This window comes from Callithrix jacchus, chromosome 2 (assembly GCF_049354715.1).
Source record: "Callithrix jacchus isolate 240 chromosome 2, calJac240_pri, whole genome shotgun sequence".
NCBI lineage: Eukaryota > Metazoa > Chordata > Mammalia > Primates > Cebidae > Callithrix > Callithrix jacchus.
In genome coordinates, this window is record NC_133503.1 from 40,363,975 (window position 1) to 40,381,767 (window position 17,793).

Genomic DNA, 17,793 nt, shown 5'->3' on the forward strand with positions numbered 1-17,793 from the left:
CTCGGCAGCGCAGTCTTTCCGGCCGGGCTCCCCTCTAATTGGCCGGCTCAGAACTTCCTCGGGGACTTGGCCACTCGGGGGCAACGCGGTGGCCTCTCTAGCCGCTGTCCCGAGGCTCGTTCTCGGCCTTTCGGCTGCGAGCTCTTTATGGTGCTGGCAGCGACATGTGGCGCCTCCCGGGACTCCTGGGCCTAGGTAAGGGGCGTCCGAGCAACGAGCACCACCCGGGGCCGAGGAGATCGAACTGAAGTGGGGGCTGGCCTGAGGAAAGAGCCAAAGCGATTGGGGGCGGGGTTAGAGCTAAGGAAGGCGGGGCCTGAAAGGGGGCGGGGAAGTCAAGGGCTCTTGGAATTTGAGATGTGGGTGGGCCTAGCGAGAAGAGGGTGGAGTCCAAGGAGATGGGTGGAACTATTGGGAGGGGAATGAGTCCAATGGCAGGAGTTGGTGGACTGAAGGAATCAAACACAATTAGCGGCCAGTGGAGTAGGCATAGCCAGTGAAGAGAGGAGAGGTTTAGAGACAAAGTGCCCCAAACATTATTGAGAGTATGTATATAAACGTCTAGTCATCTTACGACAGTGGAGAGCAGCAGAATCACATGGAAGCTTTTTTAAAAAGTGGATGCTTTACCCTGAGAAATCTTAGTTTATTGGTTCTGGAGTTCTAGAACCAATTGGTTGTGGTGCTAGAATTTGTAGTAGACGAAAGATTCTCACGTGTATCTGTGTTTAAGAACCTCTGCTGAGGCAGATGACAGTGATTCCTGGGTTTTTGTTGAAATATCTGAGTTTTGGTTGTTTTTTGCAGCTCTTCCCCGTACGCTGGGACCTAGCCTCTGGAGGGTGACTCCCAAGTTCACTAGCCCAGATGGGCCTCAGACTGCCTCCTCCACCTTGCTGGTTCCTGTGCCTAACCTTGACAGGTAAGATACTGTTATATTGCCACTCATTTCCTCCCCTGGTCTCCCTTTGGTCCTACTTTGTAGAAAATTTGACAGCCTCTTATTGCATCATCTAGGTCGGGTCCCCAAGGCCCAGGCAGGAGCAGGGGTCCAAAGTCCCATGGATGGAAGGATGCCTTCCAGTGGATGTCTGCCTGTGTCTCCCCGAACACCCTACGGGATGCCATATCATGGGTAAGGTATCCCCAGCCCTGTCCTTGACCTTCAATGTAGATGAGAATTATCCTGCATAGATGTATAGTCTTAACCTGAAAACGAGGGCTAGGGAATCACTGTGTCCCTTTAACAAGTAACCCATGGCATTGGAGCATATTCAAGGAGATATTGCCATTTCCCCCTACCCCACCATGTATGTTTTCCTCATTTCATTCAGTAAACATTTATTTAACACCTTCTCTGGGCCAGGCATTTTTGCTAGGTACTAGGGACATAGCAGAGAGCAAGATATATTCTTGCTTTCATGGATCTTACAATAAATAATAATACATAGCATTATTTATTAATGTAAAGTATTATACATTGCATTATCTTGTGTAATCCTCACAAAAATCTTACAAAGGAAATATCACCTTCATTTAACAGATGAGGAAACTCAGGCTCTGAAATATTAGGTAACGTGCTTAGAGACTCACACCTATTAAGCGGAGGAGCCAGATTTAACTCTGGAGTTCATGTTCTACTGCTTGGTTGCTATATCTAATACAGAGCCTAGCCTATAATAGTTGTTCAATAAATATTTGTTGAATCTGATCTATAAGGTCAGATTCTTAGTAATGAACACTAAGTCTCATAGGGCAGAATCTTTTGCTTTTCAGGCAAAATTCTAGGTAAAAGTTCTGCTTATAAGGTCTTCTGAATGAGGTTGACACACATATCACTCTCATGTCTGTCACAGCCTATCCATGCTGCTTTCATGCTGTGTACTTTGGACAAATGACTTGACCTCTGTGAGCCTTGGCTTTCTCATCTGTAAATTGGTATCATCAGCACAGCTGAGCCTCGGATGTCTCCACGACAGGGTTACCTCTCTCTGGGGACCTGTGGACTAAGGTCATGTCATACCCTGAATGGAGGAGCATTTTCCCATACTGCCAAAGATGGTCTGAGCTCTAAAGCTGTTCCACAGTAAGAAGTAGGAAGAGGGCCTGGATTCCAGAAGTCCTGATGCCATCCCTGTGCTTAGACACTACTGTTCATATGAAAGGGTCTGCACACAAGCTGTCCCCAGTGCCACAGTACATGTCTCTGCTCTTCGCAATACTGGTGCCTTTTCTTCTGGCCTTAGCTCACATATCACCTCCGCAGAGAGGCTCTCCCTGACTCCTTGTCTTGTCACAACCCCGCTTATGCTCTGTGTAACTCCGATTTGTTTCCTTCTTGGCATTTAGCATCAGTAGTAGTAGTTGTATTTATTTCTTTCTGTACTTGTGTTTTGTCTTTTTAAACACAAGATATAAACTTCATGAGGGCAGAAACTATGTCTGTCTTACTTGCTATTGTATGCAGTGCCTGTTGCAACAAGTATCTTGGTCGACCTTAGTGTTTTTTTAGGAGTACAGTGCACAGTCTTGGCTTACTGCAACCTCTGCTTCCCAGGTTCAAGCAATTTTCAGGCTTCAGCCTCCTGAGTAGCTGGGATTACAGATGTGTACCACCATACCTGGCTAATTCTTGTATTTTTAGTAGAGTTTCTACTTTAGTAGAGTTTTTAACCTACTTTCAACATAGAGCTTCTCCATGTTGGCCAATCTTGAACTCTTGGCCTCAAGTGATCTGCCTGCCTCAGCCTCCCAAATGCTGGGATTAAAGGCATGAGCCACTGCGCCCGACCCTGGGTCAGCCTTCTTAAGCATAACACAAAGAGAGACAGGGTAAGCTAAGCAGTCTCTGGGATAAGAGCTAGCTCAGGTCTTGGCTGGGTGCAGTGGCTCACGCCTGTAATCCCAGCACTTTGGGAGGCCGAGGCGGGTGGATCATGAGGTCAAGAGATCGAGGCCATCCTGGTCAACATGGTGAAACCCCATCTCTACTAAAAATACAAAAAATTAGCCGGGCATGGTGGCGCGTGCCTGTAATCCCAGCTACTCAGGAGGCTGAGGCAGGAGAATTGCCTGAACCCAGGAGGCGGAGGTTGCGGTGAGCCGAGATTGTGCCATTGCACTCCAGCCTGGGTAACAAGAGCGAAACTCCGCCTCAAAAAAAAAAAAAAAAAAAAGAGTTAGCTCAGGTCTCCTGCAGACCTGTCAGAGAAGAAACATCTTTACAAAGCTACACCTGGAAATGTGTGTGTGTGCTGGGGTGATTGATTGGGGTAATGGGAGTTGGTAGAAGGAGGGGTTGTACAAGACTGGAAAAAGAGCCTAAAGGGAACTCTGACCTGTTGCTATATTTGCAACTAGGTGCCAACCTACCCCATTATCTTTTTTTTTTTTTGAGATGGAGTCTCACTGTTGCCCAGGCTGGAGTACAGTGGTGCAATCTCTGCTCACTGCAACCTCTGCCTAATGGGTTCAAGCGATTCTTCTGCCTCAGCCTCCTGAGAAGCTGGGATTACAGGTGCCCGCCACCATGCCTGGCTAATTTTTTTGTATTTTTTAATGGAGACAGGGTTTTACGATATTGGCCAGGCTGGTCTCAAACTCCTGACCTTAGGTGATCCACCCGCCTTGGTTTCCCAGAGTGCTGGGATTACAGCGTGAGCCACCACGCCCAGCCTACCCCATTGTCTTTTTGCTGGCTTAGTCTTTGCTTATTTAGTCACTCGGTCAAGCACTTATTCAGTTTGTACTTATATCTCATCCCTACTGTATCTTAGCACACTGTGCTGTATTTGGGCACCAGAGATACATTGGTGAGTAAAACATACATGGTCCCTGCCCATGCTGTGCTTATAGACTAACAGGAGAGACAGACCTTAGATAAATAATTCTAGAGATGATTGTTTAAATGCCAGTGTGGTCAGGGCTCCAGAGAAGTTCGGGTGCTGTGAAAGTTTGTAGCAGAGGAGATGCCCCCCCTGGATTTCCTGAGGAAGTGATGTTTGAGTGTAAGGCTGAGTCTGACGGAGTTGACTGGGGAACGACTGTGTCCTTAATGTGCTCTCTCTTCCAGGGCACTCTGGCCGTGCTGGCCCTGCAGCTGGCAAGGCAGATCCACTTCCATGCATCCCTGCCAGCAGGGCCTCGCCGAGTGGAACACTGCTCCTGGCACAGTCCCCTGGGCCGTTTCCTCTCATCTCCCCTGTGGCACCCATGCTCCTGTGAGTTCTCAGTCCTGGGGACAGGAGGGCTGGGCTGGGAGTTTCTCTGGGCCACGAAGCATCTCTGGACACACCTCAGGAAAAGAGCTGTCAGCAGCTCCTTGCCTTTCCTATCTGAAGTCAGAGGAAGAGGAATTGGGGAAGTTCTATCCGCCTAGGGTGTGGGCCACACCTGCCCTTCAGTGTCTTTCCATTTCCTCCCATCACCTCCAACCGAGGGAGCCCCACAGGTCCAGACCACTTTCGGTTCTGGGTGTGGTTTCCTGTCCCACATTCAACCAGTTAGGTTATTCTCTGGTCAGTCACTCAGTCATTTATGAATAAATGAATCTTTATTGAGCACCTATTATGTGCCATGGTACAGAGGCAACATAGCCTAGTGGTTGAGGCTCTAGAGTCAGATTATAAAGATTCAAGTCCAAAACTGCTGCATACTAGTCTTTTTTTTGAGACAGAGTCTCACTCTGTCACCCAGGTTGGAGTGCAGTGGCACAATCCTGGCTCACTGCAACCTCCGCCTCCCAGGTTCAAGTGACTGTCCTGCCTTACCCTCTCGAGTAGCTGGAACTACGGGTGTCTGCCACGATCCCCAGCTAATTTTATGTTTTTAGTAGAGACAGGATTTCACCATGTTGGCCAAGCTGGTATCGAACTCCTGACCTCAGTTTGAGATTCACCCACCTCGGCGTCCGAAAGTGCTGGGATTGTAGGTGTGAGCTACCGTGCCGGGCTGCACAGTAGTCTTATGTCCTTGAACAAGTCACTTTTAACTTCCTTCTGCCTTAGTTTCTTCATCTATAAAATGGGGTAATAATAAAGCCCACCCCATAGGTTTATTGAGAGGACTAAATGAGTTGATACATATCAAGGACTTAGGACAGTGCCTGACACATAGTAAATGCGTAGTAATTATTAGTTTAAGCATTAGTTCTTGTCTTTATTATGATGATAATCATTAGCAATAATTACTATCAAAGAAAGTGCTAGGTACTGGGGCTACAACAGTGAGTAAGGTAGATGCCTCCCTGCCACTGAAGAATTCAAGCAGAGGAGTGATTGATGCCTAGGATGGGAGATCAGTCCAAATACAGCCCCCTCTAGACTCCTGTGGAAGGAAGCCAAGGAAACAGAGAAGGAGGAGTATGAAGGAGGTGTCACAGGAGTTTGCAAATTCTTCCTATGTCCTCTAAAACCTCAGGGAGGACTCAGTCAAGCCTGATCAGCCTGCACTGATCCTTTTCTGGCCTGACCACATGTTTTTGTTCTGTTTTGTTTTTTTCTTTGAGACAGAGTCTTGCTCTGTCACTTGGGCTGGAGTGCAGTGGTGCGATCTTGGCTCACTGCAACCTCCACCTCCTGGGTTCAAGCAATTCTCCTGCCTCACCCTCCCGAGTAGCTGGGATTACAGGTGCATGCCACTGCACCCCACTAATTTTTGTATATTTAGTACAGATGGGGTTTCACCACGTTGGCCAGGCTGGTCTTGAACGCCTGACCTCAGGTGATCCACGCACCTCAGCCTCCCAAAGTGCTGGGATTATAGGTGTGAGCCAGTGCACCCGGCTCTGACCTGACTACTCTTGCTGGCTCTTTGCAGCACTGCGGCAGCACATCCTCCCCAGCCCTGATGGCCCAGCTCCCAGGCACACTGGCCTCAGAGAACCCAGGCTTGGCCAGGAAGAAGCCTCAGCTCAGCCCCAGAACTTCTCACACAACTCCTTGAGAGCAGCTCGTCCTCAGGACCCCTCCTCTGAGGAAGGTACGTCCCTGCCTCATGGAATCGGCAGAAGGCAGAGGTTGGTGGTGGTGGGGAGCTGGGCAGATGTATGTTGGCTGATGCATATTCCCAGAGAAGGGAATTGGCACTCCTGTGAGGTCCCATGCCTTGTGAGGTGATTGAGGATTATTTCGGTTCCTGGCAAGGGTGCTGGATGGAAAGCCTGGTAGGCTGGGAGAGTTGGAGAAAAGAAGTACAACTTTATTCTTTGCCCTGGCCAGGTGTCGGCCTTTCCCTTGCAGGTCCCAGTGATTTTGGCTTCCTGCATGCCAGTAGCAGAATCAAATCCAAGGCAAAACCAGCCCAGCCTCAGCACGCTGGTGAACAGGTATTATCTAGATTTGGCCACCTGGATCCACATAACATTCTCTTGGGCAGGTGGCTATCCCACTGAACCATCCTTTGATGAGTCTTTATGTTTCTTCCCCAGGAACAAGATACATCAAAAACTCTTTCCCTCGAGGAGGCTGTGACTTCCATTCAGCAGCTCTTCCAGCTCAGTGTTTCCATCGCTTTCAACTTCCTGGGTAACCAAATGGACCCTGCATCAAGGCAGGAGGGTGGGAAAATGAAAAGGGTATGGGGTGGATCAGATAGAGTCAGGATAGAGAGTGGCTTAAACAAGAGAGGTTTTATTTTCTCCCAGGTAGGTAGACCAAATCTGGCATGGTGGCTCAGTGATGGCTGAGACCCATTCTTATGCAAATATGTCCTGGCATTCTTAAAACTGGCTCCCATCTTGAGGCAGAGTTTGGCAATTCCAGCTACTACCCTCCTGTCCATATTCTAGCCAGCTAGAAGGGGCAAGGTAGGTAAGCTAAAGAATCACTTCTTCCCTTTAATCTAGATGTTGCACAAGTCCTTGTCCAGAATGTAGGCACATGGCCACACCTCGCCACAGAGGATCCTGCCAAGTTACTATATATGAAGGAGAAAATAAATCTTGGAGCGCACTTATCATTCTCTGCCACACTTAGGAAAGAACAGGCTCCTGAGGTTTGTAGCAGATTCTCAATGTATGAACAGGAACGTTTTCCCCTCATCTGAGGACTCCAAATGCCCTTTCACCATTTGTCCTGGTCTCTGCAGTGACTTGGCTCGTTTCAGGCCTTCTGATGTGAAGACTCAGACTCCCCACAGCACCTATTGAGGTCTAGTGGGCAGATAGGCAAGAGGCTGGGATTCATTCGCAACAAATTTATTGAGCGTTTACCTTTTGCTAGGTCCTATTTTAGGTACTGGGGATACAGTGACTTGCAAGAAGAAGTCCTTATTCTCAGGGAGCAGAAAAACAATAATTAAGAAACAAATAAAAAGAATCTCAGATGCTGATAAATGTTATGAAGAAAATAAAACACGGGAATGTGTTAGTGACTTGAGCAAGGAGTGGTTTTCTATTTAAAAGTCCTCTCTGAGCAGAAGACCTTTGATCTAAGACCTGTCACAAAAACAGCCACTTTTGTTTCAATTTGGAGAATGAGCTTTCCATGTGGTGGGAACAGTAAGTGCAGAAGTCCTGAGGCAGGATTGGATTTTGCTTGCTAAAGGAACAAAAGAAAGGTGAGTGTGGCTGGAGCTTTAAGATCTTGGAAAGGGTGGAAGGAGATGAAGCCAGAACAGCAGGCAGGAGTCAGGTCAGGTGAGGTCTTCTGAGCCATGGTAAAGAGTATGGATTTTCTAAGTGAGACAGGAAGTCTTTGGAGGACTTTAAGCAGGAGTAGGAAAGGGGACAGTCACATGACCTGATGTGCTTTTCCTAAGATCTCTCCGGCTGCCGTGTAGACAGACATGGATTGTAGGGTTGCTAGAGAGGAACCAGGAGACCAAGTAGGTGCTGTTAGTGACAGCTAAACAAAACACGTCGGTGGCATGGTCTAGGTTAGAGAAAGGAGAGAGCAACAAGAGTAGATGGATCTGGGTATATTAATGAGCCAGGTGGGAAACAGGAGGGTAGTGGGATCCTTCACATTCTTGAATCTTCTCCCCAAGGGCAGAGGGCTCTGTCAACCCGGGACACTGAGTTTTCAGGCAGCAGGGAGGCAACTGTATTTAATTCATTGCTGGCTGAATGGAACCTGGTTTCTCCCTCATTAGCTTTATGTGATTTTGATGGGCAAAGAGTCTCTTCTCGGAATTTTCTTGCCTGTCCCTTTATTCATATATTCATTTATTCAGCAAGTGCTTGGCACAGTGGCAGAACATAAAAGGAGCATAAGCAATAATCGTGTTTTGCATTTGTATGGTGCCTTCACCCTAGGCAAAGTTATTTCTTCTACATTTCTTTTTCTGCTCTGCCTCCAGGATTTTACAGTCTAATTGAGGAGACAGGACTTGTACTTTTGAAACGGTTTAGAAAAAGGTTTGGTATATTAAGTAAGTGCCAAAAAAGTGTTTAAAGGCTGAGTGTGGGCTGAAGGTTCTAGAGCAGACACAGGATGGGACCTTTGATGGTGGAGGTGGAAAGAGAGATCCCAGGCAGGAGAGGCAGATGAAGCAAAGGCTTTGAGTTGAGAACTGGCTGTGCCCTGATCCTTTCCTGTTTCCTTTTTGTTTGGGCAATGAAAAGAACATGGGCTTTGGAGTTGAACGTGCCTGCATTCAGGTCTTGATGCTGCTGTATTACTGCTCCCAATTTCTTCATGAAACAAGATTAATGATATCACTTGTATCAGTTAGGGTTTGTTGGTTATGAGCAACCTAAACCCACTCTGGCTAACTTAAGCACAAAAGGAATCTATTGGGATCTATTGACCTGCCAAGCCTCAGAAAGGACAGGAATCAGGGAAGCTCCAGAGACCCAAGAGGCAGCAGCTGATAGACTATCTTCAGAGTGGTGCTGTCAGAATAAACCTACAAGGACCGTTTTCTTTCCTTGTCCCAACCAGATCAAGGTTCAGATTCCTAAGAAAAAATCTCTGTCATTGGGAGCACCAGGGGAGGGGTTGTTCCCAATGGGAAATCTGGATGCTATTACCAAGAGAAGGAGGAATGGTTTATAGTAGGGCAGAACCTACTGCTGTCTATGGCAAACCAGTGAAATATTTGGAGGATAGAAATATATGTAAAGGGCCTAGTGTAGTAGCTCATGCCTGTAATCCCAGCTACTTGGGAGGCTGAGGCAGGAGAATTGCTTGAACTCAGGAGGTGGAGGTTGCAGTGAGCCAAGATTGCGCCACTGTACTCCAGGCTGGGCAACAGAGCTGGACTCCATCTCAAAAAAAAAAAAGGCCACGTGTGGTGGCTCACACATGTAATCCCAGCACTTTGGGAGGTGGAGGCGGGTGGATCACGAGGTCAGGAGTTCAAGACCAGCCCGGCCAAGATGATGAAACCCCATCTCTACTAAAAATACAAAAATTAGCCAGGCATGGTGGCAGGCACCTGTAATCCCAGCTACTTGGGAGACTGAGGCAGGGAATTGCTTGAACCCAGGAGGCGGAGGTTTTAGTGAGCCGAGATGGCACCACTGCACTCCAGCCTCAGCAACAGAGCGAGACTCCATCTCAAAAAAAAAAAAGAAAGAAATATATGCAAAGTGTCTGGCACAAAAAAAAAAAGGGAGGAGGATCAGATTAGGAGTCTGTAGGTACCTGGCTGAGGGTGTGGGGAAGTTCACTGAGGAAGCTATGAGTGTTTGTGCCCTGTGCCTTCTTATAGGGACAGAGAACATGAAGAGTGGTGACTACACGGCAGCCTTTTCTTACTTCCAGAAAGCTGCAGCCCGCGGCTACAGCAAAGCGCAGTACAACGCGGGCTTGTGTCATGAGCATGGCAGAGGCACCCCCAGGGACATTAGCAAGGTATTCCCCTGCCCCCAAGCCTGTCCCCTGTGCTGGGCTGCTGAGAGTGATGTCTAGAAATGAGCAGTAGGCAGGGAAGGGGGAAAGTTTGGCTTCTTTTCCCCACTTGGTTGTAGCCCAGCTGCGAAAGAAAAATAAGAAAGAAGCTCCTAACTTCCAGGAATTTAGACTAAAAAATCAGGGAGGGCAGTGATTTTGCTTTTCTTCTTTGCTAGTGTATTCTCGGCTTAGAATAGCATCTCAATGAATGGATTAATTAATTTTTTAAAAATAGGATAAGAACACAAAGAGGTTATTATTTTTTTTTTTTTGAGATGGAGTTTTGCTCTTGTTACCCAAGCTGGAGTGCAATGGCGCGATCTCGGCTCACCGCAACCTCCGCCTCCTGGGTTCAAGCAATTCTTCTGCCTCAGCCTCCTGAGTAGCTGGGACTACAGGCACGCACCACCATGCCCAGCCAATTTTTGTATTTTTAGTAGAGACGGGGCTTCACCATGTTGACCAGGATGGTCTCGATCTCTTGACCTTGTGATCCACCCGCCTCAGCCTCCCAAAGTGCTGGGATTATAGGCGTGAGCCACTGTGCCGGCCACAAAGTGGTTGTATATAAGAATGTGTTTCTTAAAGTTGTATGTGGAGCCAAAAAAAAAAAAAAAAAAAAAAAAAAAGCTTGTAAGTTTCTTCAATAGAAAACTGGTTAATTACATCTATTTGGGCCTTAAAATGATGTGCTAGATCTATATTGTCAGGAAAAGACATTCATGGTGTATCAATAAAGTTAAAAAATAGGTTATAAAGTAGTACAGTGTGATCTAAATCTCTTTCTCTCTCTTTGCCCCCCATACACACACACACACACACACACGCGTGTGCAAATGCATAGATATCTAAAATGTATGTGTGTGAGTATGTATAACACATGTGGGAAGATTTGCAAGGCTGAACACTAACATTTTAAGCAAGAATGATCTTTAGGAGGCTGAATTTCTTGGGATTTTATGTTTCTATTTTTGGTTTATATTTTTAAATTCTGGCTTATCTGAATTTTCTGACTACTCTATAATTATTATATATTATTTAATTAAAATAATTTTTAAAAATTTCACTGAAAGAAAAATGCTTACAGAGTTATCAGCTGACTGGGTGTTTCTCCCTTTGCCTCAGGCAGTCCTTTATTATCAACTGGCTGCCAGCCAAGGCCACAGCCTGGCTCAGTACCGCTATGCCAGGTGCCTACTACAAGACACAGCCCCTTCGTGGGACCCTGAGCAGCAGAGGGCAGTGTCCATGCTGAAGCAGGCTGCAGACTCAGGCTTGAGAGAGGTGAGTACCATTGGCAGGGTCTGTCCAAGGTCTCTGGGGCCTGTGGAGCCTGAAACTGACCAAGATGCCTTTTTTTCCTTCCTCCTTGACCACAGGCCCAAGCTTTCCTCGGGGTGCTTTTCACCAAGGAGCCCTACCTGGATGAGCAGAGAGCTGTGAAATACCTTTGGCTTGCAGCCAACAATGGGGTATGAGATCTCTAGTGTGCAAGCATGTTGGTGCTGAAGCCTGATAAGAGAAGGGATTTTGGAACTGGTACTGAGTTCTGTGCTTAGGAGATTGTTTGATAGGAGCTTTGGGCTGGCTTCAAGCCTTAGCTCTCGTGTAACCCTTGGGCAGTTGCAAGACTGCGCTGGAGCTGCCTTGCCTCAGGCTGTGAGCTGCGTGCAGCTTAAAATCTGCAATGGAGGGAATATTTGCACCACAGAAATTGCTGAATGCCACAAAGCAGCACTGTTTCTCTCCTAGAGAGCCAGTTGTTCAACATTTACCAGCATACTACTGGGCCTGGTCACTTCTTGATTGAAACCTATTTCCTCGTCTTTAAAATCAGCATAATAATGTTTGCCTTACCTGTCCACTATTTCACAGGGTTGTTGAGGATCAAAATCTAACTGAGATAACAGGTGTGAGAGTGCTGTGTAAACTGTACACATGAAAAATGCATCATTACAAGTGATGGTAACCCAGGGAAATCGGAAGACGCATCAGGTGGAGAAGTAAACAGTGAACACTGCTCAGCTTGGGGTGGGTGGGCATGTCTGGTTGTCTGTGAACTGGGGGCACTGGCATTCAGACAATTGAGATGTGTTCCATGAAGCGTTAGTTCCGTAAGATGTTTATAAGTCCTGAGAGGAAAAACATGGTTAGATGGGTTTGGGAAATAACTGAGTTAAACAGTTATTGTTAATGCAGGAAGTCTCAAAGCTTTATGTCACTGTAGATCATTGAAAAGGCCATCTGTGGTTTGCTGTATTCCTCAAGTGTATTTAGCCAGTGGATCTTTTGAGTTGTATCTTGACGGACCAGGAGTCTTGGATGAAATCAAGCAATATATGCGTGTACCATGATCTCCCTACATAGGGGACTGCTGCTTCCTTTGTTTTCTGGCTAACACACTGATAGCTTCATTGAACTCCTGGGCATCAGAATGCTTTTCCTTGTCTACTCAAAAGGGGACCAATGTCACCAACCAATATCCAGAGCTGTACCTACCTTGCCTTGAAAGAGCCCCACAGAGCCTTTCAAAGTTGGGCAGGTCTGCACATCCATGTGCAGGGCAAGCCTGTGGTCATGCTGGCCTGCTTTAATCAGACCAGCATGTTAGCAGGAAAAGTGCACAAAAGGATATCTGTCAACTGCTATGTGACACTGTCTTGGGACTCAGACCTAACACTTTTCCACCCCACCGGGAATTGTGTCTTCCTGGGTTTGTACTGAGCAGCTTTGCAGGGGCGGTGACATGTGTCCAGTGCTGTGTTGGAACCTGACCTGTAGGCATGAGTCTGCCATATTTATTGGAGGGACTTTGGCCTGTGTGTTATAGAAGTGGGGCAGAATGTGTAGACAACTCTTCCAGAAATTTGACTGTGGCGGGTAGAAGAGAAATGGGACCATGGTTGGGAGTCAATAGTGTTTTGTTTTGTTTCTTTAAATTGGGAGAGTGAATATGATTCATAGAGTGCATATAAGCACTTTTCATGTAGCGTATTTAATCCTTGCAACAACCTAATAAGGTAGGTGCTTTTAGTATCACATTTTTAGGTGAGGAAACTGAGGCGCCAAGAGGTGGAGTCATGTGCCTGAGTTAACACAGCTGGTAAGTGGTAGAGCCATGACGGGAGCGCAGACAGTCTGGCTGTGCAGCTGGACACCCGGCCTCTACCCGATCCTGAGCATAGCTCTTGGTGAGAGGAGAAAGGATCCAGAGCCAGGGCAAAGAGCATAGCTTTTTAAAGGAGAAAAATTGCTTTTTTTGGTCAGCCCTTCCAGGCAGAGATTCAGGAAGGCACAGGGTTTTTGGGAAGGTGACTCTCCACATTTGCCTCCTTGCTGTTTCAGGGCAACGTAGGAGCCCAACTCCCAGGTTTCCTGTAACTGGGCTGAGTGTTTCCTATAGCCTTTCTTGTGCATGCTTTCAGCCAGCCTGTGCAAGAGAAGCCTCCACACTGCCCTGGCTGGAATCTGCCCAGGTGGAGGGATCCCCTTCTCCTTTGTGTTGGGCGAGCTCTGAGCCTCTGGCATTTCATAGTTGAGATCCCTTGCTATGGGGTGGGCCAGGGTTCGGCCTTGACCCTGCATGGAAGAAGTCTCAGCATGCCTGACTTTACCTTCCTCCTGCCTTAGCATTTCAGTTCCTCAGTCCTGCATGTGTATATCTGTTTGTCTGTCCATTTTCTCCCTTAGGACTCACAGAGCAGGTACCACTTGGGAATTTGCTACGAGAGAGGCCTTGGTGTACACAGGAATCTGGGAGAGGCCTTGAGATGTTACCAGCAGTCAGCGGCTCTGGGAAATGAGGCTGCCCAGGAGAGGCTGCGAGCCCTCTTTTCCATGGAGGCTGCAGGTACAGACACAAGTCCAAGCCAACAGATCCTTTCCCTAAGCTCAGTACCCTGTGACAGAATAGTATGTGGCAGTAGTCTCTGGTCTCCTTGTCATTTCCAACCCCTGTGGTGGCTAAGAGCACAGCTTTTGGAGTCAGACAAACCTGAGCTGGTTTTTTTTTAGAGTTTCCCTCTTGTTGCCCAGGCTGGAGTGCAATGGCGCGATCTCGGCTCACTGCAGCCTCCACCTCCCAGGTTCAAGCAATTCTACTGCCTCAGCCTCTGGAGTAGCTGGGATTACAGGCTCCCACCACAATGCTCAGCTAATTTTTTGTATTTTTAATAGAGACAGGATTTCATCATGTTGACCAGGCTGGTCTCAAACTCCTGACCTCAGGTGATCCACCCGCCTTGGCCTCCCAAAGTGCTGGGATTACAGGCATGAGCCACCACTCCTAGCCATACCTGAGTTTTAACCCCCACTGTCATTGAACTTAGACTCCATGGCTCTGCGCCTCTCTTTCTTCACCTTTAAAAATAAAGGCAGGGGTAAAACCTAACTCATTAGGTTGTCCTAGGGATTGAATGAGATGACTCTAAGGGGCTTAGCACAGCCAGACAGCACAGTAGGTACTGAACAAATGGTAGCTGCTCTGATGCTTTTGTAGGAGAGATAATATCCCAAGGTTGTCTGAATTACCCTTCTAGGGCTCTGAGAGCCCTGCTCACTCATGAGTCACTGGGATTGGGAGTTAACAATGCCTGGGGGACCAAGCCCTTGAAGAAGTCCTGGCTCCAAAGTAGGAGTCCAGGAATATACAGCATGAGTAATAGCTGCTCTCACCTCTTCTTGTAGCCCCAGGGCCCAGAGACCTGACAGTTACGGGACTGAAGTCTTTCTCCAGCCCCTCCCTCTGCAGCCTGAACACTCTGCTGGCAGGAACCTCACACCTACCACATGCCTCAAGCACAGGGAACCTTGGCCTCCTCTGCAGAAGTCGGCATTTCAGAGCCAGCCCGCAAGCCCCCAGCAGGGCTATTCCTCCACACCCCTGCCCACTGGAAAGGAGCATCGTCAGACTAGGTTTTGGCTAAGGTGAGATAAAACATAGTCACTGGCGCCTCTTAGGGGCCAGAGGGGGCGGGAGGTTGGATAACAAAAATAGAGCATCAGCAACCCTTTCCAGGTAGAAATTCCAGCTGGAGTTCAGGTTCTCAAGCAATTTCACGTACATGGCTAGTAAGTAACTGATCATTCCCCCGACTTGGTAGCCTCACAGATGAGCCTTGGATGCGTTCACAGTCATTTCTGGTCTGTGCACCAAAGGATGCATTCACTGACCTAGGAAGAACCCTCCTGGAGGGTCCACAGACCCTGGTGCTCACCTTAGCCTTTGTGTTTGAGCAAATCACTCACCTTCTCCCTTCCTGTGCCTCAGTTTTCTCACACTTAAACCAGTACCACTCTTTGCCAATGTTTGATGTGTGTACCCCTGGTTCACAAGAAGATTTTAGGTGACATTCAAATCAATATTTTCTATTTCAGTAGTTATATATTTAACATATAATATAAAAGTATGACTAGCATATTGACCTGCAGTTTGACAGATGTTCTGTCTAGGATAAAGCTAACTTTTAAAAAAAGTGAATCAGGGCCAGGGAGATGGCTCACGCCTGTATTCCCAGTACTTTGGGAGGCCAAGGCAGGCAGGACACCTGAAGTTGGGGGTTCAAGACTAGCCTGACCAACATAGAGAAACCCTGTCTCTACTAAAAATACAAAATTAGCAAGGTATTATGGCACAGGCCTGTAGTCCCAGCTACTTGGGAAGCTGAGACAGGAGAATCGCTTGAACCCAGGAGGCAGAGGTTGCAGTGAGCTGAGATTGTGCCATTGCACTCCAGCATGGGCAACAAGAGCGAAACTCCATCTCCAAAAAAAAAAAGTGAATCAGTTTAAAGAAAAACATAGCGTAAAAGGGAGCACAGATCTAGAGAGGTGGCAAAAATCATAGGGGTGGTTCCATGAGTGGCTGACACTTAGGAAACACTGAATCAGGCCATCCTCGAGACTACCTCCACCATTCACCTCTATTCATCCCCCGTGGGCTCATAATTGTTTTCGTTTCACCTTTGATTTGGAAGGAAGAAGTTTCTCGCCCAAATGCCTGGTTGTGTTTGCTTGACTTTCAGAACTTCTCACCTCAGCCCTAAAGATGGAGCCTGTGGGTTCTCAGATATATATCACAATTTGAGTCCTGAAGAAGAGGCCAGTTACCCACCCACCTTCCCCCTATGCACCTGCGCCAGCACAGTCAAGAGGAGGAGGGTGCATAGACCCAGGTCTGGCTCTGCCACTTGCTTGGCCATGTCACCTTGAAGCAGTTACCTGACTCCCTGTATTGCTTCCTCAGTTGTAGACCAAAGGCAATGGTGTCTTCCCTCCTGCCTTATAAGACAAATGCAAGGGCATTTCACCACAGAGAGGACCTTGGTACTCACTTAGGCCCTGGAGGCGGTGGTGCCCATGGGTGCGTGGCTTTATGAGTCGCCAAGCCAGGATGAGGACCTGGGCCTCCTGACTCCAGGGTTCTTGTCTGTCAGTTCACACTGCAATTTTATGTGAAAGCATTATTACTGTCCTACCCATGGGAGAGTAAATGTGGCTGGAGTGCTAGGAGTCTTAGAGCTGGAGAGTGTAGATTTTTGAGGTCCCCGTTTGGGAAATGTGTGCCAGAAATGTCTTGGTGTTTAATAAAACAGATATTGGATTATCTCATCACTCTTGCCCTGAGTATATTGGGGAGAACCAGGGAGATGGGCAGGGGGAGCTGAAAGCTGAGGCTCTGTCCTCATTTCTAAACTCTCCATTAACCAATTTAAAGGATCTTAAAAGCTTCTCCAAGAGAGAGACTTAGGAAAAAAAAAGATTTCTGAGTCGACGCTAATGAGTCCAATTACTGAATTTGTGAATAGCTGTTCCCTGGCTTCTGGACGTTAGCCCAAGTTGAATAGCATAGATGTGGTTGAGGGTGGGGGCTGGGAGGGATAGAGGGCCCACCCCCCACAATCCTGTGACTGAGTGGGAAAGAGCAACCAGCTTGGTCAGTTCAAAGGTGAGAAGATTTGAGGGGGGATAGTTGTCCACGTTTCCCTCCTTGCTTCCCACTGCACCTCTCTCAACTTCTAAGTGGTCCTGTCACACTTTCCTAGCACCTGCCTTTCACCCGGGGAGCCCAGGCGTCCTCTAGGTCCAGCTCCTTGCCTGCTCCCTGCCTCCTTTTCAGGGCTGCCCTGCACACTGGCTCACCGCCATTGAACCCTGCACATGGCTGCCTTCTACAGATGGCACTCCTTGGGAGCAGGGACCTTGTCTTTGTATTCCAGGGTCCCCAGCACTGAGTGCAAGGCCCTGTGCAGGGTAGGAAACCTGAGGTTTCAAGCTCAGGGTTTTAAGCTGTGCAGTGCGCTAAGCTCTCTGCCAAAAAAGCAAACAAACAAAGGTTTCTGTGGTTAAATAAGTTAACGCTGCACCAGACGTCCCCTTTTTATAGATTCACAATACACATCAGCATATTCGAGGTTCCAAGAAGTCCTCCAGTAAAGAGCTTGGTTAACCCAATGTTTTCCCTCACTGAGTTAAGCCCAGAGCCTGTTTCCCTACAGATTGCCTTTGAGCCTTCCTGGAGCACCCTCTGCATGAGATGTCACTGTGGGTCCTCCCTGTGGAGCCCCACACCCCAGCCTCCTCCCTTCTGTTGTCATTTTGGATTTTCTGACTACTTCCTTCTAGCCATACCCAGGGCCAAGGGGTGGTTCAGTCTGGACACTGGGTATCCTGTGGTGAAGGCCAGATGCAGCCCTCCCTGAGTGGCTCTCCCTCCCTGTCAGTCACTGCTGAGCTAAATACTGATTCAATTTGGGATGCCAAAGGTGGGGGGGCAGGATATTTTTAAGCTCTCCAATTTAAAAAGGAAGGGCCTCTCCTGTGGAAAGGGAAGGATGGCAGAGTCGTGAGAAAGGTGTTGTCAAGGGACCAAAAGTCCTTGGCTGTTCAGTCACTGCAGTCTTGATCCAGCCCCAGGGGGATGGGCTTCATTGGCAGACCTGGGGACTGCTGTGCTTTT

General features: G+C 47.9%; 1 protein-coding gene across 9 annotated transcripts; it reads left to right on the plus strand.

The window, feature by feature from the left end:
- The first annotated feature begins 60 nt into the window (after positions 1–60).
- Positions 61–16,445, plus strand: DELE1 (DAP3 binding cell death enhancer 1). 9 transcript variants are annotated; one of them, XM_054250142.2, is made up of 13 exons: positions 61–195; positions 808–922; positions 1,018–1,135; positions 4,073–4,220; positions 5,818–5,979; positions 6,219–6,325; positions 6,428–6,524; positions 6,845–6,993; positions 10,962–11,120; positions 11,216–11,308; positions 13,527–13,686; positions 14,523–14,762; positions 14,854–16,445. In XM_054250142.2, the coding sequence occupies exons 1-12, from the start codon at positions 165–167 to the stop codon at positions 14,759–14,761; spliced, it is 1,578 nt and encodes a 525-aa protein (XP_054106117.1). In that variant the 5' UTR covers positions 61–164; the 3' UTR covers position 14,762; positions 14,854–16,445. The 9 variants fall into 9 exon arrangements, with proteins under 9 accessions (XP_054106117.1, XP_054106110.1, XP_054106102.1 ...); XM_054250135.2 differs by having other exon boundaries at positions 15,812–16,445; XM_054250127.2 differs by having other exon boundaries at positions 15,860–16,445.
- Positions 16,446–17,793: the final 1,348 nt, after the last annotated feature.

What these genes read in the sequence shown, in the direction of transcription:
- DELE1 (XM_054250142.2), top strand. Translation starts at nt 165, where the DNA reads ATGTGGCGCCTCCCGGGACTCCTGGGCCTAG. An exon ending in CCTGTGCCTAACCTTGACAG is followed by an intron (nt 923 to 1,017) that starts GTAAGATACTGT and finishes TGCATCATCTAG; the next exon opens with GTCGGGTCCCCAAGGCCCAG. An exon ending in CAGACTCAGGCTTGAGAGAG is followed by an intron (nt 11,121 to 11,215) that starts GTGAGTACCATT and finishes CCTTGACCACAG; the next exon opens with GCCCAAGCTTTCCTCGGGGT.